The following is a 22,669-nucleotide window of genomic DNA, read 5'->3' on the forward strand; positions in this document are numbered from 1 at the left end:
TTAAGATTACATTTTTAACCACTCCTATTAAGTCTTTCTTTACTTTTACATCACCTAACTACGGTATTATTGTGTTATTTATTTGCAGTACATGTCCGTCCGTGGATAGTTAGGCGGTCCCTTTGCTTTCAATCGCGTAAAGTTAGCATTTAACACTAGCTAAGAAAACACTGTCCAGGTTTAGTGGAAAAACCTGATTTAACTGTTATCAAATAGTTTAATTTTAACTAAAACTATGCATACTTTACATTAGCTCGACTTAAACTTCAGTGTTTTCCTCGAGGATGCCCACCTGAACGTGCCTGTCCCGTTAGTTGTTGTGAAAAGGGGCTGGACAGTCATCATGGACACTCAAAAAAGTAGTTACCGTTAGAGTCTAAGCCAGGATGGGCACGGCCTCCTCTCTGGTGAGCCCCGGCGAGGTGATCGAGGATGGGTACGGCGGGGAAGGGGGAGAAGCCTGCGAGATACCGGTGGAGGTGAAGCCCAAAGCCCGTCTCCTCCGCAGCTCTTTCCGCCGGGGGCCCAGGGTGATCGGGGCTAGTTTTAAGTCAACAGGCTCCGTGGACCTGGAGTACGCCGCGGAGTACGAGAGACTGCGCAAAGAGTATGAGATATTCCGCGTGAGTAAAAATAATGAGATCGCGTCCATGCAGAAGAAGGAGGCCAAGTTGGATGAGGAGAATAAAAGGCTGAGAGCCGAACTTCAGGTAAATTATTTTGTTATACAGTACCTGATTGCAGTGAAATAATGCCATGGTTATTAAAGGTGCCCTATGTAACTTTTCTGCTGGAGGGTGGCCAACCACTTTCTTGTTTCCATGATTTTATTACTTTGCCTAGAATATTTAACTGTATTGCAGCACACCTATCTTACCACCAAGCCAAGTTACATGTCAGATCTGTGGAGAGGTATGATTCATAGTTTTTAATGTGTTTTAGCAATAAACCACGTGAAATTGAATATGTGCAAAATACATAGGTTAAACGCTATACTATGGAATATTCCTGGCATATCCACGGAGACAAGCAGTTGTCGACCTCCCACCAGAAACTTTACTTTTTTTTTTCATTTTTTATCTTTGTTTTAATTATGTTATGACATTTTTTCAGGTACATAAGTACTACACATACAGATCAATGCACCTACACATTTTGTTTATTAATTTGTTTCTGTTTGTTTGTTTTCAGGCACTGCAGAAGACTTACCAGAAGATCCTTAGAGAAAAGGAAAGTGCACTTGAGGCGAAGTACCAAGCTATGGAAAGAGCATCTACTTTTGAACATGACAGAGACAAGGTTAAAAGGCAGTTCAAGGTACTATAATAAACCACACAGAGTACTTTATTGATTCATTGACTCAAATACTGTAATCAGACATTTCTTTGTATTATGGTCTTCAGATTTTCCGTGAGACAAAAGAAAAAGAGATTCAGGATTTGCTGCGGGCTAAAAGAGACCTGGAGGCTAAACTGCAACAGTTGCAAGCACAGGGCATCCAGGTCTATGATCCAAATGACTCGGACTCAGATGATAACCAGACTACTGTCACAGGTAAGACACACTGTTTTCACTCACTTAGTTTTAATATGCCTTTATCATGTTTTTTTAAAATCTCGTATTATCTCAGCTGCAGGGACGCAATGTGAGTACTGGACTGGTGGTGTACTAGGAAGTGAGCCCTCTATGGGTAGCATGATGCATCTACAACAGACGTTCAGAGGACCAGAGTTTGCTCACAGTCTCATAGATGTTGAAGGACCCTTTGCTAATGTTAGTAGAGGTAAGTAAGTTCTGAAAAGACTGTAAAATGGCCATTGTATACATGATAAAAGTACTGTGATTATCTGTTATTTCCACAGAATCAGTTTTAATTATGTATTTTTTTCTATAGATGATTGGGATGCAGCAGTGGCCAGTCTCCTTCAGGTCTCCCCTCATGTTCCCCAGGCTTTGTGGAGCAACACTGTACGCTGCTACTTTATTTTTACGCAAGAAACCAAAGATGAGCTTGACATATTTATAAAGGTTGGCATTTGTCTCAGTTTTTAGATTGTTACAACACACATTCTATATTCATTTTCAAGGTTGTTATTAATGTTTGCCGGTTTATGCTCAGAAACACTCTCCTAAGCTGCGTAGGATGTGCGAGGGTCTTGGACATTTCTACCTGAACGTTTTCTTCCCAGAGAACACTGCTGGCTTTTATGATGCCGAGCGCAAACTGGAGATTGAAAGAAGCTCAGTCTGTGTGCTGCTTCTAAAATCTAATGTAACCAGGTATAACTAGAGGTTTACATCACTTTACATACTTATACATCAGCTCTACACTGTATTGATCTCTACATGTTCTAATATATACTAATTCACCTCATAGGCTTATATGCTGTAAGCCTATGGTCCACCTACAATTATGCTACTACCCAATGTACATGTGTGCCCTGAGAGTAGTACATTGCGTGTATTTCTAGACAATGCACTCTAGGAACAATAAGTTACTTAATATGGAGCTCAAGTAGTCCCTATTATTTAGTTGTTCTTCTATATCAAACAATATGGTTAAGAGATTATGTATTACCTTAACTAAGATGTGACATGGTTAGTGGTATTATTATTACTGTGCAGTGCGGTGGTGGATGACTGTGAAGAAGCCTTTGTAAAGAATCCTGAGGGACATCCATTGGTACTTTATTTGAGAGCTGACCAAGACCAAAAACTGACCACATCTTCCCGGCAACTGCTGGAAAGGATTAATACAGCAGACAAGACAGGAAAAATTAAGGTTGTCCTTTCATTTTCACACAAATGCTTTTCTTGTGAGTCATGACACATCTCAGTTGTTTTTGTCTTAAACAGGTTGTGGATCATTGCAGTTCTACAGAAGATGGAGCAAAACTGATTTATGCTCAGCTTGAAAGAGTGATCAAACAGGTACAAACTTGTCTCCAGAAGTATGTTTATTTCAGGGTCATGTTTCCAATTGTATCTCAACTTCCTGGGTATTTTGAAGGAGCTGTTGGGTCTTGAGGGAACAGATGATGACTCAAAGGATTACGGGCATGAGGATGGACGAGAGGAAGATTCTGGAGATGTGCTTTGGGACCTGCATGACGAGCAAGAGCAGATCGAGTCATACCAGCAGGCCTGCTGCAGCAGCATCTCTCAGCTAGGCTTTCAGAAGGTATTGTTAAAAGTTAATGCTACCTAAAGGTAGCATTCAATTTTTTTAATTTTTAAAATTTTGGGGGTGAGACCTAAAGTAATAACATCTTCAGAGAGACAAGCAAGTAGGCCTGTCACAGTGACACATTTTGAAGTGCAATATTTAGCTGAAGTACATGTAGACGATAAATCATAATATTGAAACTCATTTATGGCACTGACACAATAACCCGAGAGCAGCTTTATACCAAAAAAACTATTTTAAATTTACAACATTGTTAAAAAATTACTCATCTAATGAGTCATAGAAGTTATTAATTCAATCTTCTAAGGCTTAAATCTTATATAGCCAAAAAATTAAGAAACAATTTCTACAAGTACAACTAAAATGTAAATGTACACACATTAAATACTGACCCCAAAAAATATTGTTCCAACTTTCATATATTGAAAGATAAGTTGATATAGTAATAATGATAATGGGCCTATAAGCAAGTGGGAAAATCCTGGCCAAAAAAGTTACATGGTGCACCTTAAAAAGTTAGGGTAATTATTTTCATGGATTTAATGTTTTCATTGATATGTATGTGATGACTCTTAGTACATTGACCGGTTAAATGACATGATTGCTGCACCTCCACCCACTCCTCCTCTGCTTATATCTGGTGGCCCGGGCTCAGGGAAATCTCTTCTACTTTCCAAATGGTGAGATTAATTTATGTTTTTTTTATTTATTCATTCATTGATTTAGTCACATCAAAAATCGGTTTAATATTTTTTTAGGATTGAACTACAGCAAAAGCAATCCCCCAACACATTGTTCTTGTACCATTTTGTTGGCCGTCCTCTTTCTACAAGCTCAGAGCCAGTTCTGATAATCAAACGCCTCACTGTCAAAGTAAATATCCTTTTCCTGGAAAACAAATTTACAAAAAATACATTTGTAAATGATAATAAGTTCTTTGTTAAACCTAGTTGCTCCAGCACTTTTGGTCCATTTCTGGCTTATCAATGGAACCTAGTAAGATCTTAGAAGAATTTCCTCGCTGGCTTGAAAGGCTGTCTGCACGCCACCAAGGAAATATCATCATCATCATTGATTCAATAGATCAAATACAGGTATAACTTTTTTTTTTAATTAGATATTGTTTGCATTAAAAATATCTTCCATTCTTCCTTGTCATTGTTTAGCACGCAGAACGGCACATGAAGTGGCTGATTGACCCTCTGCCTGTTAATGTGCGAGTGGTGGTGTCTGTCAATGTGGAGACGTGTCCGCAGGCCTGGAGGTAGCTTTACTTGTTACTGTAAAATTGGAATTTACAGACTATTTGTGGGTATGAAAACATGTAGATATTATTGTAATGTTATGTGAATTATATCCAGGCTGTGGCCCACCCTTCATTTAGACCCTCTGAGTCCCAAAGAGGTAAAAAGTGTTGTTAATGCAGAGTGCCAAAATGTGGAACTAAAACTTACCAAAGAACAAGTTAAGTGTTGCCCCAAATGCTCACAGTTACAATTACATGTATACATTTTTGGGGGTCTGAGCTCACTTCAGTATCTGTCATTAGGAGAAGAAACTTGAACGGCATTGCCGTTCTGGATCCACTTGTAATGCGTTATACGTCACTTTGTTGGCAAGAGTCATCACTAGGTAAGGCAAATATTAAGTCATGAATCTATGCAGGCATGCTGCTTGATGAATAACATTTGTTGTCTAACAATGCTTTTTCTTTACTTGGTTTGCATCTGTAGTTTGTGCTGGCCTTTGGAAAAGAGTTTAGACCAATGCCTACAATGTCAGGACACCATGTCACTTTATCGGGTAGCACTAAAAATGACACTGAATTCACTCCGAACAGACAGAGAGCGACACATTTTGAAAGAAGTAAGTTTGTAAAAAAAAATACAAAATGTAAAAAGTAGCATTTAACAGTGGTTTCTTTTTTAACCAATAGATTTTGTGCCTTACGTGTGCCAGCCACAATGGGGTCAGTGAATCAGAGGTGCTGGACTTTTTCCCTGAGCTGGAGCTTCCTATGCTTTCCTCATTACTTTTCCAACTCAAAAACCTGTGCATTCTAACACTTCGATGTGGACTCATTAGGTTCCAACATCTGCAGGTAATTTATGCTAAGTAAATAAATAAATGAAAACCTTCCATCAAATATTGATTGTGTGAGATTGTTCTTTAGGCGTGGGAAGCTGTGAGATCAGAATTTTTGAGTGGAGGCAGCAATACCTCCATTTACAGAGAGAAGTTGATTCATTACTTTAACCAGCAACTAAGGTGCCATAAAATGTCCATGTGCCCCCCATTAGTCATTCAACTGTAACACAGGTTTGTTTTGCTCTCGTGTAGCCAGGACCATGTCACATGGCGCGTTGCCGATGAGTTGCCATGGTTATTTCAACAACAAGAAGACAAGACCAAATTGCAGCTCAGCCTTCTGAACCTCTTTGTCTCACAAAATCTCTATAAAAGGTTGCTTAAAAGTGCATTGTTTGTGTAACCCAATTTAGCAAAACAAATTATTGTAAATATGTTTGCCTCTTGACTTTTCAGGGGACATTTCTCTGAACTGTTGGCATATTGGCAGTATGTCGGTAAAGATAAAAGTTCCATGGCAACCGAGTATTTTGACTCCTTGAAGCATTATGAGAAAAGCTGTGAAAGTGAAGACAGTATGACCAAGTTGGCTAACCTCTATGAGACACTAGGGCGTTTCCTGAAAGACCTAGGCCTCCCAAGCCAGGTAAGCTTTACAAACAGCACATTATAATACCACCTTTACAATGTCAACGCATCTCTTTATTCAACCTTTTCTGTAGGCTGTGGCTCCTCTTCAACGTTCCTTGGAAATACGCGAGACTGCGCTGGACCCAGACCATCCCAGTGTGGCCCGCTCTCTGCATCAGCTGGCTGGAGTTTATGTACAGTGGAAGAAGTATGGAAATGCCGAGCAGCTGTACAAGCAGGCCCTGGAGATCAACGAGAACGCCTACGGAGCTGAACATGCCAGTGTTGCACGAGAGCTTGAGTCCCTGGCTATGCTGTACCAGAAACAAAACAAGTTGGTTGCTGCTAATTATAGATTAAATCCATTATGCCCATATAACTCATTATAAATAAATTGTATGTTTACGGTACATAAATGGATAAAGGAATATTTTGTAGATCAGTGTTTGTTTAGGTGGAATTTACAGTTGACTAAAGTTGGAATCATTTTATTGGTTAGTTCATATTTAACCAGATTTATTGACTGTTGCCAGAGTGAAACCGATCATTTATTTTATGGGTGTGTCAAAGTAGAATATCTAAAAATGACTTAAATCTACATTCTTTTTGTTTTCACTCCCAGGTATGAGCAAGCTGAGAAACTCCGGAAACGATCAGTCAAGATACGTCAGAAGACTGCTCGCCAAAAAGGGCACATGGTGAGCACATATCTTAGACTAAAATAAAAGTATTTTTATTTAATTTTGATTGTGTTTATTGCACTTAAAACATGCATCCTACTGTGAGTGGGCAATTCTGATTCTTATTTGGCCTGGAACAGGTCCTCCTCTGCTTGTGTCCATGGAAATCTTCCATAGCACGGAGAATGTTCCAAAGTGTTTTCTGTTCAGGTTACTTTTATTTTGTCTCCTCATGGAAAAATTTGGCTCGTAGCAGGGGTCAGCAGCATTAACATACAGACAGACACTCACACACTTGAACAGTCAGTAGTTTTAACTTTCTATTTCCATGGAATCATGCAGGTGGCATGCTACCTCCACAAAGTTACATACTGCACCTTAACTTGATACAGTAAGATAATGTGCTGTATGCAGTTGTGAGACAACCAATAGGTAAATATGTTACATATTACCTATTGGTTGCCTCACAACTACTCAGATGTTAATAGTCTGTATATTTGTCTTACAGTATGGCTTCACATTATTGCGACGCAGAGCCCTACAGCTGGAAGAACTCACGCTGGGAAAAGACTCCACAGACTGCGCCAAGACACTCAATGAGCTTGGTGTCTTATACTACCTCCAAAACAACCTAGAGTAAGTCTTTACCACCATTTATTTTTAATCTTTAGGTAAATATGCCAGACTTATCACTTTGTTTTCACCAGTGCTGCCAAGATTTTCCTGACTCGTTCACTGGAGATGCGTCAGCGCGTTTTGGGGCCAGATCATCCAGACTGTGCGCAATCACTCAACAATTTAGCCGCCTTGCACACAGAGAGGAGAGAATACGAGACGGCTGAAGACATGTATGAGAGAGCTCTGGACATCCGCAAGAAGGCCCTGTCCCCTGATCACCCCTCACTGGCCTACACACTCAAGCACCTGGCCATGCTGTATAAACGAAGGGTAAGGACTACATCTGTTTTAGAAAGATTAAGATTGAAGATCTAGATATTGGATAAACTGCAGTTTCTTTGATCGTCACATCTGCATTACACTGTCAGTTGTTTTTTAAGGAGGTCCAACGACTGAATCAGGTCAGGATAAGGAGAAAGAGAGTGTAGACACTGATCACAATTGCATCACAATTTTCAAACAACTGTTACTCATCGGTACATTGCTATTATATTACATTAAATACATGGTGCAAGTCTAATTTTTTTTTTCTGTCTTTTTTTTTTAGGGTAAACTGGAGAAAGCTGTCCCATTGTATGAACTCTCTTTGGAAATAAGAGAAAAAAGTTTCGGACCCAAGCATCCCAGTGTGGCCACAGCATTGGTCAACCTAGCTGTAATCTACTGCCAGCTAGTACGTTCAAAATCTTAATTATTCATCTTCTAGATATTCTCTGTACACATTGTAAATTTGTAGTTTATTTATATTTCTAGAAGAAGCACAGCGATGCCTTGCCCTTGTATGAGCGAGCCCTGAAAGTGTATGAAGACAGTTTGGGTCGCTCACATCCTCGTGTGGGAGAAACTTTAAAAAACCTAGCAGTGTTAAGGTGCAGTGAAATGGAGCTTCACGCTAAAATGTCATTAAGAATCTTTAAATCAAAGACATACATTTATTACATTTTTTGTAAACAGTTATGAGGAGGGAGAGTACGAGAAGGCAGCTGAACTCTACAAACGTGCTATGGAGATAAAGGAGGCGGAGCCATCGCTGGTATGTGGAAATGCCCCGTCTCGCCATTCCTCCAGTGGAGACACATTCAGCCTCAAAGGACCTGTGCCCCTCCCTCAAGTGTCAAGGTGACCAATTCAACTGTATCAACTGCATCTTCTTTAGCTTTTTTTCCCCCTCAACTACAAATGTTATGGTCAACTGTAAAGCTTCAAATTAATTTGTAATGTTTGCTGCTTTTGATGCTGTGAAGTCTAATACAGTATTTCATTATATATTGTTACACTAATATTTATTTATTGTATTATATAACCCTAACCCTACCTCTTAAATTGATACAGATTTGTGTAAAAAAAAAAAACAACTAAACATTTAGCATATTTGTGTTTTCTAAATTCTTTATTTGCAATTGCATATCAATTAACAAAGTTAAAACCCTTTTTTTTAGATAGATGCTGTATTTTATCCACTATGTATTAATATTTTGTATGTCTTATTCACCAGTAAATGTGACTTGTAATTGTAATTACAGTGTAAAAATGCCAAAATTGCTGCCAACCAAAGATAATTAAGACATGTAGCATTATTTTCCACCCACAAAACATAACTGTACATTAAACTAGTACACACCAAAACACTGACTCAGTATGCTTTGAAATAAGTGCCAAAGATCCCTGTATTAATGACATGAGTTCCAGTTCATGCTTTCTGTTGATATCAGCAGCTTGTTATTCTGTAATCTGTGTAGTATATTTATTTGAATTACATGGATCATTTTAAAAGGAGGGGTGTCATAACAGTTTTTATACAACAAAGCATAATTGTGTTAAGAAATTATACTTCCGTCTATAGATTCCTCATTTTTGCCATGAGTTCTTCTAGACTCTGATCAGCCACATCTATGGTCTCCCCTTCAACAGGCCGCTGTAAACAAAGTAAACAGCAAATGTTTCTATCTCAAAGAGTATCTTTTCTTGATCAGCGACAAAATGAACTGTGCAGAAGAACACTGACCTCAGACGGAAGTGTGTATGCTACAGTGATGCCTTCAGGGAGGTCTGGCATTGGACCTGAAGCTGCCTGCAGATCAGCTTCTGTTATTTCTGACACCAGCTCAATACCTACACAGCAGCACATAAATTAGAAATCTCTCCAAAGCAAAGCATGTAAAAGCTAATACTGATAGGGAGTTGTTTTGACGCACCCCATTCATTATCCTCATGAACAACCTCTTCCTCCTTCTCAACAGCCTCAACTTTGGGCCGCTCTGCTTCATTTTTCTAAGCGTAAACATATGAAGGACAGTGTTAATAATATGGGTCTTTCTTACTCCCTGTAATCATGGAGACAATAATAATAATCCATACCTTATATTCCTCTTGTTGTTCCCTGCAGTAATGGTCATTGCACTGTGGATTTGCTTTCATTGCCATGGATGGGAAGAAGTCCTGCATAGCATTGTAGCCCAGATAATAACTGACTGTGCCAAACTTCAACAGATACCTAAAAATAAGTAGAAAATGTAAATCCAAAGCAAGAAATATTTTTGCGTATACATTGTAAAATGTCTTACTTGAGAACATTCTGCACAAGGAGACCCGCAACTACGCCCATCGTGGTGGGTAAACTAGCAGCACAAACTCCCTCCCTTTTTAAAGTCTTCTCATCAATATTAGCTGCAACCACCAGAGGAGGAGCACACTAAATAGTTCAAAACAATTAGAATAGAATAAAACAATTTGTATTGAATTTCTAAAATTCATGCTATTTTCAGATCCATTTTATAATCCTGCATATTTAGATTGAGTTCTTCTCTCAAACACAAAACACTCTGTTCCACCTTGTGATGTCTTGTGGCAATACAGAAAGTGCTCCACTGTGTTTTTAAACTCCATACACCTTTACTAAAATCATTTGGACAATTTCAGCCCTGGCATTGCCAATCTCTATTGAACTAAAGGTTCTAAAAGGTATCTGTTAACTTGAAAACTACCGCTTCATAATATCACAAGGTGGAATAGAGCATTTTGAGCATTGGAGATGTAAACAGACAAACAATAAAAGGATTCACTCAAGCGTGTGAATGAAACAAAACACAACTCTAGGTATGTTTTGTAACAACATTATCCCATGACTTAAAGCTAACAAGAATCAATTTTGTGTAATATAGGACCTTTAATGTAAATATTCAGAATATTATTTGATTTTCACTTACAGCAAAGCAGGCCGTCTCTCCTGGTACAATAAGCTGGATGTGTCCTGATACAGCATTCTCACTGACTCCAGACTCCATCCAGGTCTGTCCTAGCTCATTACAAGCCTGCAATAAAAATAGAAATTACTTACATTTATTCTAGTCTTTGTGGTATCACTTTGCAGCAGATTCAAAGTAACACTTACTGTATTTATGGCCATTCTTGCCTCAAAGTTGTCCACACAACTTAAAACCAAATTAACTGGCTTCCCCTCTTCTAAGCCTCCATGGCTATAAGGATTATTAAAGTGCATACATTACGTAAAAAAATAGTACATAACAAAAGGTGTATCATGTCTTACCTAATTCTTTCCATGAAATGATTAAAATTTTCCATTGTGGTGATGTTGTAGTTATAAGTCTCAAATGAGACATCTGGGTTTATATTTCTGTTTAGGTAAAAAAACAAAAACAAAAAACAAACAAACAAATGTGAGGACTAAAACTGAAACACCTTATTTTATTATACTGTATATCTCTTTAATACCTGAGAGTGTGTTCTGCTGCCTCCACTTTACTGAGGCCGGCTTGGTGTGGTTGGAAAAACAAACGGTTCATGTTGGCCAGCTCTACTTTGTCATAGTCGAAAAGAAGCAGCTGCAACCAACAATATGTAGAATTTAAACACTTGGAATATTTAAAATGTTACACAATATAAGCGAAAATGTCCGATAAATAAAAGTTTAATTACCTTACCAATACCACACCTGGTAAGCATTTCTGCTGTGACACTGCCAACTCCACCAACCCCAACCACAGCAACAGCGTACGTCCGGATTTTCTGTGAAGATATCAGGAGACAATTACTCAACATTTAATATGTGTACCAAGGAAATAGAACTGTAGCAAGACAACTGCAATAGATGTGATTTGACATGACTAACCTCATAATCCTCCACAATTCCCATTCTCTTTAGTGCCATGAGTCGACTGTAAAAAAATAAACAAGAATTTTGAGACATATGAAATTAAATGACAATTTTACCTTCTAAAAAAAAAAAAAAGATGCATGTTGAGGCTTACATAAACAATTCCTTTATTATCCCCCAAAATTAAATCAATAACATTTTCACTGTCAGAGTATTAGTATTTCAGACTATATACTTAAACAATTAAGTGTTATCGTTGTATTTTTCTATTACAAGGCTACACTACTTTAACTAATGTTTTGACACCCTTTACCATATGGGATGAATGACTCACTGACAGAGGCGTGTCCCTCACTCCTTGTTTGGAATTTAGAAACACACTTTATAATAATGTAAAATAAAGCGGATTGTACACATCTGTACCTGTACGGATTCGAGTCGACCACCTCGGCGCTCATCTTGGCAATCTTTGGTCTGTGGAGTGACTGGCTTTGAGCATCCTCTTCGGCACACTGCTTTTGCTTGCACTTGATTAATTCATTTTCAAGCTCCCTAACTCGTAATTTCAGCTCCTCAATCGTTGCCATTTTTTCCTGTTTTTTTAAACAATGGTTATTCCAGGAATACAAAAGATAGGTAGTAAATACCAGTAAACATATAAAATAAAGCCAATTACACCACACAACTTGTACACGTCTTCACACAGTCAGCTGTGAGGATAAGTGTACCCGTGAATAGCATCCGTACGGAAATGGGAGCGAATTTTATTGTTCCACAACACCGTTTGAAGCACAACTATTGGACATTGTCATATATAGAGATAAATAGGTTTTGATATTAATTGAAGGCATTTTATCATACTAATGCATAGGATGACTCAACTAGTCTTGCGTTGGTAAATTAGAAGTATAGATCCACGGTAAATACACTAAAGCGGAACAACATTACAGCGTTTGCTGTGTGCACTGTTAAACTGTCCGGGTGAACTGTCAATACTGCCTTAGTTTTACTGCATCAAAGTAAATGATTAATATGACTTAGACATGGACGATCGAACAACTCCAGTACGAGAGCAACATAAATTCAACATTGACAGGCTTCAGAAATATCTTTCTGTCAAGTCACTGCTGTCTAAAAATGACATAATAACTATCAGTCAGTACAGGTAAGTGAGGAGAACTAGTTTTTAAACTTATTAACTTATTACATTAATACCGACCATGCGGGTGCTCCTTTTATGCTTTTTGTTTTAGTTTTGGTCAATCCAACCCCACTTTCCTAATCCAGGCTCCAACAAGAAGCTATGTGCTCAGGAAGAAGCCCCCAGGAAAGCTCCTGCCAGGGGCACACAAGGTGAGGTTTTACTGTTTTACTGTTTTACTGTTACTCTCCGGCAGGTGGGGGACTTGTATGAAAAAACCTCCATACAATGAGTCAATCATTTATCAAACTGCGATTTATCTTTACAGGTGGACAGAGAGTATCATGTGCAAAAGGCCCTGTTCTTGGCTGGCTTTCCTGTTCCCCAGCCTCTACTGCACTGCACTGATACAGACATCATTGGAACAGAGTTCTACATAATGGAACATGTAAAGGTTGGTCCTACTAGAGCCTCAGATTTGAATTTACACCAGTTAAATCTGTAAAGTTGGCGCATGTAAAGCATGTACTCCATATTATGCCCTATGTCCATACACTACCAACTTCTAATCCAAAACATAAATAATTGTTTGTCTTAACATATTCAAACTGGCACTGTATAATTTATTTTAATGTTTATTGTAGGGCCGTATATTCCGGGATGCCTGTCTCCCTGGACTGTCTGTCGCAGAGAAAACAGCTCTGTATGTGGCTGCAGTTGAAGTGTTGGCAAAGCTGCATTCTTTGTCAGTGGCATCTTTGAAACTTGAAGGATATGGAAAAGGATCAGGGTACAGCAGGAGACAGGTACATCGCAGATCATGTATAGTATGAGAAGTATGAGATGAGAATAATAGCTATCCTATTAAACATTTGTGTTACAGGTGTCCACCTGGACAAAGCAGTACCGTGCAGCTGCTCACAGAGACATTCCAGAAATGAACAATCTTTCAGATTGGCTGTTGAAAAATCTGCCAGATAATGATGATGAAGTTACTCTTGTGCATGGAGATTTCCGGATAGATAATTTAATATTTCATGCCAAAGAGGTATTTTGCATAATTTGTGCCTTATCATAAATCATCAGTGGACATAATAATCTGAAATAATTGTTTTTAGGCTCGTGTAATTGCAGTGATAGACTGGGAGCTTTCTACCACTGGCCAGCCAATGGCTGACTTGGCCTACTTGCTCATGCCTCACTACTGGCCCAAAGACCTTAAAATCATCAGCACAATGGGCAGCTTCAATGGAGTAGAAGGTCTGAAAGAAATATTGTTAGCTTAATAAATAATTATTGCTTGTGGTGTTTAAAATATCACTCATTTTTGCTAATAGGTATTCCATCTGTGGAGGACCTGATCTCCATTTATTGTAATTTTCGAGGGATCCCATCCTCAATACCAGATCTAAACTTCTATCTGGCTCTATCATTCTTTAAAATGGCAGGCATTTCCCAGGTTTGTATGCCTCACAACTAACTAATTGATCTAATTCCAAGAACATGTAGTCTTATAACAATGTAGTTACATTCTTTTGTTTCCAGGGGATTTATGCTCGCCATCTCCTGGGGAATGCCAGTGCCTCAAATGCTGCTCAGTTTGGCCAGTGTGTGGAGCCACTGGCTATAATTGCCTTGCAGATTGCTCAGAGGTTAATATCAGCTCTGTGGTGTAAGAAATCATTCATATTTACAGCCTCATTCACATGTGTTTTTGTCAGGACTCTTTCGAACCCGACTAAAAACAGTGAAGATCCATTGTTCCGACAGACAGTGAAAGGACAAACAGTTCTCCAGCAGGTCAAAGACTTCATGAGAGAATATGTTCTACCTGCACAAAAGGTACAGTACTAAATAGATGTAATAGACTTTTGTTTTCCTACACGAAAGCTCAAGCAACTGTAGTTAAGTCATTCAAAAACATGAATTTTAAGTGGATTACTGAATTGTTAGCTAACACCCATAGAGCTGTGCCAAGAGAGTTTTTTTTAGTTATTATGTACAAACCTTAATCTTTTTTTTTTTTTTTTTTTTTTTTGACCAAGGAGGTCCAAGAGTATTACATCAAACACGCATACTCCCCGCAAAGATGGCACACTCCTCAAATCATAAAAGACCTTCAGGTAATACTATAACTTTATATATTAGAATGGTCCTTGTTCTTAAAATATTGTGAGCAGTTAAAATGTATATAGAAAAATACACATTAGACTGTTCATGTATTCAGGTGAAGGCATGGGCAGCCGGACTGTGGAATCTCTTTTTACCTGCTGTCAGTGGTCTCAGTCAGCTGGATTATGCTTATATTGCTGAGGAAACAGGGCGCTGCCTCTTTGCTCCAGAGGTCTTTAACTGCCAAGCTCCTGGTAAAACCACTGCAGTTGTTTTCCATCTTCATTCTGAACAAAACCACAATCCTCGAAATATAAACCATACTTACAGTACTAGCTTATGAATGTCAAACCAAAACTTTAATTGTGATAGCAAAAGCTGCTTGTGTTGTCCTCACAGATACAGGAAATATGGAGGTCCTCCACATGTTTGGTAGCGAGGAACAGAAGAGACTCTGGTTGCAGCCTTTACTCAAAGGGGAGATCCGGTCCTGCTTCTGTATGACAGGTACTATCTGCATTATAGATAGCTCTGTGTTTCCACCACATAATTCAAATATTTAGTAATATTTTTAATGTAGTAATTACTACTTACAACTCAACATGATCAGAAAAATGGCTAAAAAACTAAAAAGATTCTGTTATCCTTGTTTTTGTTTCATCTGCTTTGCCTGGAAACACAGTGGGTGTGAACCACACATGGTTAAGTCAACATAGACTGTGCTAACTTGGGGCTGAGGGATGTCGTTCTCTGAGGTGCTCTTTTTACAATGATCTTAGAACAATGATGTCAGACCCTCTGAACTTTAGGAACAACTACAAAGAGGAGCAAAACACTATTACTGTTACATTCTCAATAGTATATTACCGTAATTAGAGCGTTCATTTCCTGTGAACTGAAACAAAATCCTTGAGAAATTTTCACGTAAATTACCTGGTAACTGTAGCTTAGGTTATTATCTCTTCCCAGAACCTGATGTTGCCTCAAGTGATGCCACAAACATAGAGTGCACTCTTGACAGAGATGGAGACAGCTATATTATCAACGGAAAGAAATGGTGGATCAGTGGTATGTGCATCTCTACATTATTCTTTTGCCACAAAACAGAAATATGGACCAAGTGTAGAGTAACTAAGTACAATAATAATCTCTCTAGACTTAAAATTGTATGTATTTTATTGTGCTTGTGCTTTGGAGTTTTCAATACCGCCAAACCATAGCAATTGTTTTTGTTCTGTGAGTCATTATTTCCAAGCACGCTATTTTTGTGTTAAATTACCATAAAGACAAAGTCAAAGTAAGACAGAATGAGAAATACCCTGAAAAAAAGGAAAGGATAATGTTTTCTGCTTCCACTCAGTCTTTCCATGTACTCTGTTAAGTAAGAGCTTTGAGTCTGTACTGGGCTGGTTGTGTATGTGAAATGAAACTGATGTCATTTTAAAGACACTCAATGTAATTTGAATAAGTCCAGATGTCACATGAAGTTGCAAACATGAGCTGTATACAATATTCAGACTTGCATTTTTCACTTCTTCATAAAGTAAACATTAAATTACACATGACAGGTTAGACTACCCACTTCACCCAAACATAGTTAAAATTGTTACATTTAAGATTTAGAAGAAGTGTTTTTTTTGTTTTTTTTTTGGTAGTGAACTATAATTTTACTTCCTGGTTGGACACTGGCAGCAGTTATGACATATGTACAAGTAGTTCCATAACTGTTACCTAGCAACCACAAGCATCAAAACTTGTCTAAATTGCACAATATTATGATTAGACCTGTAGTTTGTTGAATTTCTCAGTTGATGACATAGTAGAGGTATTCAATTTTACAACATAATACTACTTCCTGCATTATTTTACTTTTCTTCTATTTTTCCCCTATAAACCTCAACTTAACTGACTGAAACCTATGCTCAATATTGTATGTAGCATGTAGCATCCCACCAAACCAAGTAATAATTAGAAAACATGAAAACCTGTCATATGCACTTTATTATAAAACACCATGTGCTTCTTTCAGTTTGTTTGATATGATAATTTAATAAAAATATCATAAAGTAACAAAGTCCAGATTCCATGTAGGCCAGAGTGGAGCAAAGAATTTGCTTGTTCAACTAGTACAGATCTCTTCCTTTGTGTGGTGTCCGGTATCCATGCTGTTGTCTGTAGCACTCCTTGCTGTGAGCTATTCTTTCACTGTTCGGAGCTGGAAGGTTTTAGTGAATACAGTGACTAATTCTAAATGTATACAACTGTAAACACTGACGTTTCATGTTTAAACTCTAATGCTTTGGGCATGATCTACCCCATATTGGTCTGACTCACGGCATGCATTTATAAGTGAACTAAAATAATCCACCTGATCAAAGGAGGAAAACACATTAACAATCCCTTATTTTGTTAGTTGGGTTTCTAAATATTTTAAACTAGATGGATTGCCCTCTGTGTAATACCACCCCACACCCTAACCAATGCCAAATGAAAAGCAGATGATGGGAACAGTAAACAATTTCAACAGTAAATCAATAAAATAGATATACATTTTATTTTACAGATAATTTGTTCAGTGGTTTTTGTGTACATTTTTAAACAAGAAAAAATATGAAAAATATACATATGTAGATCTGTAGATACAATAACAAATGTAAGGTGCAAAAAGATAAGGAGTATATAATAACCCTTAAATGGTGAAAGTGCTTGTGTCCTGGTCATCAGAGTCAGACTGTGACTGCACTTGTGAGCAGTTGTTCAGGGCAATCTCCACAGTGGGCTCTTGTGGCGGTTGCCGTGGGTGACTGCCCAGGTGCTGGCCCAGGTGTTTAACGGCCTTCAGGATGTGCAGCCTGAAGGATGAACCCATGAAGGCGTAGAGCAGGGGGTTAATGCAGGCGTGTGTGAGAGCCAGGCTCTCCGTCACCTGCATAGCGTGGTCCAGGTTAATGCTGGTGTCACAGTCTGTCACAAGCAGATAGATAATGTCCAGTGTGCGGCTCAGTTTAACCAAAGTGTAGGGCATCTGAGTGAGCAGGAACACAGCTACCACAGCCAGGAGCACACGCAGGGCTTTCCACTTCCTCTGTCTGCGCCCCCCTCCACTTCTACTTAGGGTCCAACCCACCCAGCTGTAGCACACCACCATCACCACAAACGGCACCAGGAACCTGAGGATTAGCTCCAGCAGCTCCAGGGCAGCTTTAGTAGCACGCGCCATGTGAACAGGGTACATGGCTGTGCAGGACATCCTGTAGTGAGAGTGTTTGACTGTAGAGAAGATCAACTCTGGAAGGCTGAGGAAACTGGCTACAGCCCACAACACCACACACACCAGCAGCCACTGTTTTCTGGGGCGAGAGCTTATGCTGGGCCGACCCCTTGTAACCTGGGCTACCGCCCTGTACCGATCTACACTGATGCAGGCTAGCAACAGCATGCCACAGCTGAAGTTAGTGCTGTAGACAAAAGATGTGATTTTACAAGCTGCAGGACCCAACCTCCAGCCGTGAACTGCATCTGCGGCCCAGAAAGGCAACGTGAAGAGGAGCAGTAGGTCGGAAATGGCCAGGTTGAGAATGCACACGTCTGTTAGGGTGCGGAGACGCAGGCGGGAAGTGTAGACCACCACCACCAAAGCGTTTCCTGACAGCCCCACCACGAGAGCCACAGCGTACATAACAGGCAGGAAGATGCTGCCAAAGGAGCGCACGGCCTCTTTATCACAGATTGTGTGATAGTCCCCGTAGTCGTAAGTCTCATTCAGGCCATCGTCGTTGTCAAAGTAATCCTCCATTTTTACTGCAAAAGAAAGTGTATAGAGTGAGAGGGGTCTTCTAAGAATTAATTAAAAGTGCACAGAAGACAAACCATGAATTATTGTTTGTAGGTTTCTCTAAAATGTGGCAGTTTTTTGACAGAAATTCTAACTTGTCAAGGCCATACTGTATCTTATTTTTGATCTAACTGGCTCTAACTGAGATCCCACATATTCTACACTGAGATGTTGTGTCTACTGAGGCAGGTTAGATAAGAACCAAAGTTCTGATTTGCACTCAGGCTCATGCTACTTGAAATTCTTTTAGATCATCTGAATGTGAAACTGAATATTGCAGAAAAATGCACAGAGGTAAGTTTACAACAAAATCCGTATTCCTGGCATTCCTGTATGTGTTTGTATGTTATGATAAGTCTCCAGGTTTCTTACGTCATATGTCATTATCTCCCCCATGGGCATTGTAAGGGTTTCCACAACAGATGTTAAAATGCCAACAGCTGGGCCTCATATGTTTTAATAATAACTTAATTTTGGCTATATTGCAACATAAGCAAAAAATGAGAACATAATACCTGATTTATGAGTATACAGTGATTTACCTTCTCCACTCTAAAACAGCAGCCATTTATTTTAATTTCCAAAATAAACAGTACATCTACTTTAACAAATATAATACCGAAGAAACTGTAAATAAGATTGTACTTTGAAATGTTATCTCATTGCAGTTGAAATAATGTCATAAAGTAATTACTGGACTTGTGACTCAGAATAAAACCAACCTTTGGCATTACCAGTCTGCACAAGGCACAAGAAACAACATTTGACAAAGTTCCTTCTAGTTGAATATGCAGAAACAGTTAAAGGACTCTTACCTTATGTTCCTGTAAGCTCTTGTGTTGAAGCGTCCAGCTGTAGTGAAACGTATTATAGGGTGGCTTTCACAGTGCAATCCATAGCCCGCCCAATCCCTCCACTGCTGACAACAGAGGAGGGCTCTCTGTAGAACTATGCTATGGGCGTGAGTTTTCACTTTATATTCAACGGCAGATGACTAACACAATCCCATGTGACGCTTTCATTATTACACCGTTCAGATAAGATGTATTCTATAAAAACAAGGCACTGAAATTGTAGTTCAAATTAATCAGTATTTTAGCATTGATATATTGAATCCCAATATCTATGAGTTCATAAAATTATAGATCAGTGTTGCCCAAACTGTGGTATGTGTACTATGGGTGGTACGGGGACTCCTCTACAGTTCATTTATTTGCTGCATCTGTAGTAAATAGCAGTAGTCTAGTCTTAGTTTAGATCTGGAAATAGTCCTGTTTTTACACCTGGCTTAGATCTGGAGGTACTAAGAAGCCACATATTTTCTACTTGGTATGAAATGTTTGAGAACCACTGAGATTAAATTGATTTGATGCAGTGATTTGCATATGAATTTAGCATGTGTTTACAACACATGGTTTTGTGGTGCAACACTCTCCAGTTATTGAAGCTTCCGACTGGTACACACTGGGTCATTATCCAATTGGTTTATCTATATTTTTGTACACTTAGCCTTAATTGCACAGAACATCAACAAATGTTTGGTATGTAGCACCGACGCTTCATTCCAGTGGTAAGGCATGTCTGGGCACAGCCTGGCTCCTAATGGTCCATCATAGTTACATAAGAACTCACCTGAACAAGTCTTTTTTCGGGGCAAAGAGACAGACTTTTGGGTGGAGCACTCTGGGATTTCTTCTCCCTGGTTACCACGGTTACCAGACAAGCATAATCAACTTTGTTTTATATCATAGCAATAGGATAGATGACTGCATTTCTGTGGAGGTATGTTTGAATGCAGCATTGCTTTAGAGAATTGCAGGTTCCATCTGGAGACATCTGCGTTCCAAATGTCACATTCTGTGGGGACAGTTTTACCAGAGAAAGTGCATATAAACAGGAAGCCAGACCATTTGTCATCCAGTCTATTTCCTAAGGGAGCTAAAAGACATAGGTCTGACATTTTTTTCCCCACTAATCTTTTTATTCTACCAGTCCGTACTCAGTTGTAAGGTATAAGAGTGATGTAGTTGCATTATCCTAAAGCAAGCCTACAAGATATAAGAAGTTATTGTGGTAGTAGCTAAACCAAAACTTCAAAGAAAAGCACATCTAGGTATGTTTGTCATAGATTTGGTGTGAAAAAAAAAAAGTAAATAAAATGGTATTTAAATATATGTAGAAAACCCTGACATTACTCCAAACGGATAAAACCCTCTAAGGAAAATAGTTTACATTTTACAAACTAATTACACTAAAGAATTCACCATAGGATATTACAGCTATTCTGTGTGTCCACTGCCTCTAAGGCTGTAGTGTCCACCCTACCATCCACCATGGTCATTTCCTCTTGGACAGCTCACAGTGTTTCCTCTCTTATGAGTCATGAAAGGGTTAAGGACGGGCAGACTAAAATAACTTGTGAATTCATCAAAGGAAACACTATATATTTGTCAATTGTCTTTTACAGGTGCTGGTAATCCTGACTGTAAAATAGCTCTTGTCATGTGCAAAAGCAAACAACCGGATGCAAGCAACAGGTCAGTGATTGTGGTGATATAATGATACAGTATTATTTTTTACTGTGAGTTTTTGTGAAATTTGTGTCCTGTAATTTTAGACACAGCCACCACAGCACGATCCTTGTGCCCATGGACACACTAGGGGTGATTCGGGTCAGACCGCTCACTGTGTTTGGGCAGGATGGTACGTTGTTTGGGCTTGTGTTAAAGTTAAAGGACAGGTTTTCATGTTTTCACTAATTAATACTTGGTTTTGTGGGCGAGTACCTGTGGTAAATATTTATATAATAGTTTTACATCAGTTAATTGGTAGTTTGTGGGGAAAAAGCTGAGAACAAAAATACAGGAAGAAGACAAAATAACATTACCTATGTCATCAACAAATTTGCAGTGACAATTTTCACACTATTTATTTTTACTAGTAAATGAAAAATTCAAGTCTGTCACCTGGACAAAAACTTGTAGGAGTGAAGACGTTTTGCTGCCCCTTCTTCACCAGTTGAGATTTTAATTTTTTCTTTACTATGGATCATACCTGGACGACTGAGGGATTACACAGACATCTAATTTTACTACTCTAATCATAATTGTGCGCAATGTAAAGTTTTGGTCCTTGTGCACAATGTGTTTGCTAGGGAACAGTTATAGAATTGCCTCTACCTATGTAATGAAAGTAAAATTATAAAACTAGGCAAAAAAATTTTGTAAATGTTTTAATATAACAAAGTTAACTATGTGAAATAAGTTGTCTAACTTGTCATGCACTTTAAATATTTCCATTTCTCCTCTTGCCAGGTCACGCCAGATTTAATGTAAACATTAAACTGTTTTCATTCCAGATGCTATTCATGGGGGTCATTTTGAAGTACACTTTGAGAATGTGCGTGTTCCCACATCAAACATAATACTAGGTAATCTGTATGAAAAACTAACTGGATTCTGTTGTATTGTCAGTAAAATAGCCATTCCCAAAGTGCCATCCCTCACCTATCAATTTATATCTATATCTATATCTATATCGATAGATAGAGAGATAGATAGAGAGATAGATAGAGATATATAGGCAGTGTTTGTGTCTACTACTTCACCTCAAACCTAGTTGTTACCAGGAGAAGGCCGTGGTTTTGAAATCGCACAAGGTCGCCTGGGTCCGGGCAGGCTCCATCACTGTATGAGGGCGGTGGGTCTGGCGGAGATGGCGCTGGAGCTGCTCTGTGAACGCGCCGCTTCAAGGCGCACGTTTGGAAAGGCGCTCTACCAACACGTAAGCACACAATGCTCTGGTGCCATCTTGTGGATATATTGCACATTACGAGTAACTTGCGTTTGTAGGAGGTTGTGGCTCACTGGATAGCGAAGTGTCGCCTTATGATAGAGCAGACCCGTTTGCTGACACTGCACGCAGCCCATGCGCTGGATACAAAGGGTAGTCGGGCTGCACGTAAACAGGTAAAAACCGTTAAGAGTTTTTATGTGTGAATCATGTAAACTTAATGTTTTTTTTTTTCTAGATTGCCATGATTAAAGTGGCTGCAGCTCAGATGGTCTGTAAAGTGGTGGACTGTGCCATGCAGGTGTACGGAGGAGCTGGGCTGTCTGGAGACTTTCCTTTGGCTCAAATGTCAGTCTGCAGCAATTTTCAACATGTAATATCAAACCTCCTTAATGCCATCTAAACCTTTCCT

General features: G+C 38.9%; 3 protein-coding genes across 4 annotated transcripts in view; 1 reads left to right on the forward strand and 2 right to left on the reverse strand.

The window, feature by feature from the left end:
- The window catches only part of nphp3 (nephronophthisis 3), a 23,006-nt gene continuing 337 nt past the window's right edge, over nucleotides 1–22,669 (forward strand). The window contains exons 1-44 of one of the 2 annotated variants that reach the window (XM_033985879.2): nucleotides 1–710; nucleotides 1,192–1,317; nucleotides 1,404–1,554; nucleotides 1,631–1,783; nucleotides 1,895–2,028; nucleotides 2,120–2,280; nucleotides 2,626–2,782; nucleotides 2,857–2,931; nucleotides 3,011–3,181; nucleotides 3,764–3,867; nucleotides 3,946–4,060; nucleotides 4,138–4,281; nucleotides 4,354–4,451; nucleotides 4,549–4,651; nucleotides 4,737–4,819; nucleotides 4,921–5,053; nucleotides 5,124–5,288; nucleotides 5,361–5,455; nucleotides 5,528–5,650; nucleotides 5,732–5,921; nucleotides 5,998–6,239; nucleotides 6,528–6,603; nucleotides 7,094–7,221; nucleotides 7,293–7,533; nucleotides 7,811–7,936; nucleotides 8,017–8,132; nucleotides 8,218–8,382; nucleotides 12,631–12,730; nucleotides 12,847–12,972; nucleotides 13,163–13,324; nucleotides 13,402–13,566; nucleotides 13,637–13,778; nucleotides 13,856–13,977; nucleotides 14,064–14,360; nucleotides 14,564–14,641; nucleotides 14,746–14,884; nucleotides 15,030–15,137; nucleotides 15,600–15,698; nucleotides 20,933–21,002; nucleotides 21,083–21,168; nucleotides 21,824–21,895; nucleotides 22,094–22,248; nucleotides 22,317–22,433; nucleotides 22,496–22,605. In XM_033985879.2, coding sequence (XP_033841770.2) covers nucleotides 387–710; nucleotides 1,192–1,317; nucleotides 1,404–1,554; nucleotides 1,631–1,783; nucleotides 1,895–2,028; nucleotides 2,120–2,280; nucleotides 2,626–2,782; nucleotides 2,857–2,931; nucleotides 3,011–3,181; nucleotides 3,764–3,867; nucleotides 3,946–4,060; nucleotides 4,138–4,281; nucleotides 4,354–4,451; nucleotides 4,549–4,651; nucleotides 4,737–4,819; nucleotides 4,921–5,053; nucleotides 5,124–5,288; nucleotides 5,361–5,455; nucleotides 5,528–5,650; nucleotides 5,732–5,921; nucleotides 5,998–6,239; nucleotides 6,528–6,603; nucleotides 7,094–7,221; nucleotides 7,293–7,533; nucleotides 7,811–7,936; nucleotides 8,017–8,132; nucleotides 8,218–8,382; nucleotides 12,631–12,730; nucleotides 12,847–12,972; nucleotides 13,163–13,324; nucleotides 13,402–13,566; nucleotides 13,637–13,778; nucleotides 13,856–13,977; nucleotides 14,064–14,360; nucleotides 14,564–14,641; nucleotides 14,746–14,884; nucleotides 15,030–15,137; nucleotides 15,600–15,698; nucleotides 20,933–21,002; nucleotides 21,083–21,168; nucleotides 21,824–21,895; nucleotides 22,094–22,248; nucleotides 22,317–22,433; nucleotides 22,496–22,605 — 6,047 coding nt within the window. In that variant the 5' untranslated portion in view covers nucleotides 1–386. Of the gene's footprint in view, nucleotides 711–1,191; nucleotides 1,318–1,403; nucleotides 1,555–1,630; nucleotides 1,784–1,894; nucleotides 2,029–2,119; nucleotides 2,281–2,625; nucleotides 2,783–2,856; nucleotides 2,932–3,010; nucleotides 3,182–3,763; nucleotides 3,868–3,945; nucleotides 4,061–4,137; nucleotides 4,282–4,353; nucleotides 4,452–4,548; nucleotides 4,652–4,736; nucleotides 4,820–4,920; nucleotides 5,054–5,123; nucleotides 5,289–5,360; nucleotides 5,456–5,527; nucleotides 5,651–5,731; nucleotides 5,922–5,997; nucleotides 6,240–6,527; nucleotides 6,604–7,093; nucleotides 7,222–7,292; nucleotides 7,534–7,810; nucleotides 7,937–8,016; nucleotides 8,133–8,217; nucleotides 8,383–12,337; nucleotides 12,543–12,630; nucleotides 12,731–12,846; nucleotides 12,973–13,162; nucleotides 13,325–13,401; nucleotides 13,567–13,636; nucleotides 13,779–13,855; nucleotides 13,978–14,063; nucleotides 14,361–14,563; nucleotides 14,642–14,745; nucleotides 14,885–15,029; nucleotides 15,138–15,599; nucleotides 15,699–20,932; nucleotides 21,003–21,082; nucleotides 21,169–21,823; nucleotides 21,896–22,093; nucleotides 22,249–22,316; nucleotides 22,434–22,495; nucleotides 22,606–22,669 lie in introns of those variants that run through there. The other variant, XM_033985703.2, reaches the window with a different exon arrangement.
- uba5 (ubiquitin-like modifier activating enzyme 5) lies at nucleotides 8,638–12,116 on the reverse strand. The gene is made up of 12 exons (XM_033985707.2): nucleotides 11,801–12,116; nucleotides 11,393–11,438; nucleotides 11,200–11,289; nucleotides 10,996–11,105; nucleotides 10,811–10,897; nucleotides 10,655–10,739; nucleotides 10,470–10,574; nucleotides 9,828–9,955; nucleotides 9,622–9,757; nucleotides 9,459–9,534; nucleotides 9,269–9,375; nucleotides 8,638–9,178 (listed from the first exon to the last, which is right to left on the reverse strand). The coding sequence occupies exons 1-12, from the start codon at nucleotides 11,962–11,964 to the stop codon at nucleotides 9,101–9,103; spliced, it is 1,212 nt and encodes a 403-aa protein (XP_033841598.1). The 5' UTR covers nucleotides 11,965–12,116; the 3' UTR covers nucleotides 8,638–9,100.
- Nucleotides 16,700–19,393, reverse strand: ackr4b (atypical chemokine receptor 4b). Its single transcript, XM_033985708.2, has 2 exons — nucleotides 19,281–19,393; nucleotides 16,700–18,431 (listed from the first exon to the last, which is right to left on the reverse strand). Exon 2 carries the CDS (start codon nucleotides 18,424–18,426, stop codon nucleotides 17,320–17,322), a length of 1,107 nt encoding a protein of 368 aa, XP_033841599.1. The 5' UTR covers nucleotides 18,427–18,431; nucleotides 19,281–19,393; the 3' UTR covers nucleotides 16,700–17,319.

The sequence above is a fragment of the Periophthalmus magnuspinnatus genome, chromosome 20, assembly GCF_009829125.3.
Source record: "Periophthalmus magnuspinnatus isolate fPerMag1 chromosome 20, fPerMag1.2.pri, whole genome shotgun sequence".
Lineage (NCBI taxonomy): Eukaryota > Metazoa > Chordata > Actinopteri > Gobiiformes > Gobiidae > Periophthalmus > Periophthalmus magnuspinnatus.

Coding starts and splice junctions, on each gene's coding strand:
- uba5 (XM_033985707.2), bottom strand. CDS start 11,964: ATGGCAACGATTGAGGAGCTGAAATTACGAGTTAGGGAGCTTGAAAAT. Junction 10,575..10,654: donor CAAGAATGGCCATAAATACA/GTAAGTGTTACT, acceptor TTTTTATTGCAG/GCTTGTAATGAGCTAGGACA. Junction 9,758..9,827: donor CTTGTGCAGAATGTTCTCAA/GTAAGACATTTT, acceptor ACTTATTTTTAG/GTATCTGTTGAAGTTTGGCA.
- ackr4b (XM_033985708.2), bottom strand. CDS start 18,426: ATGGAGGATTACTTTGACAACGACGATGGCCTGAATGAGACTTACGAC.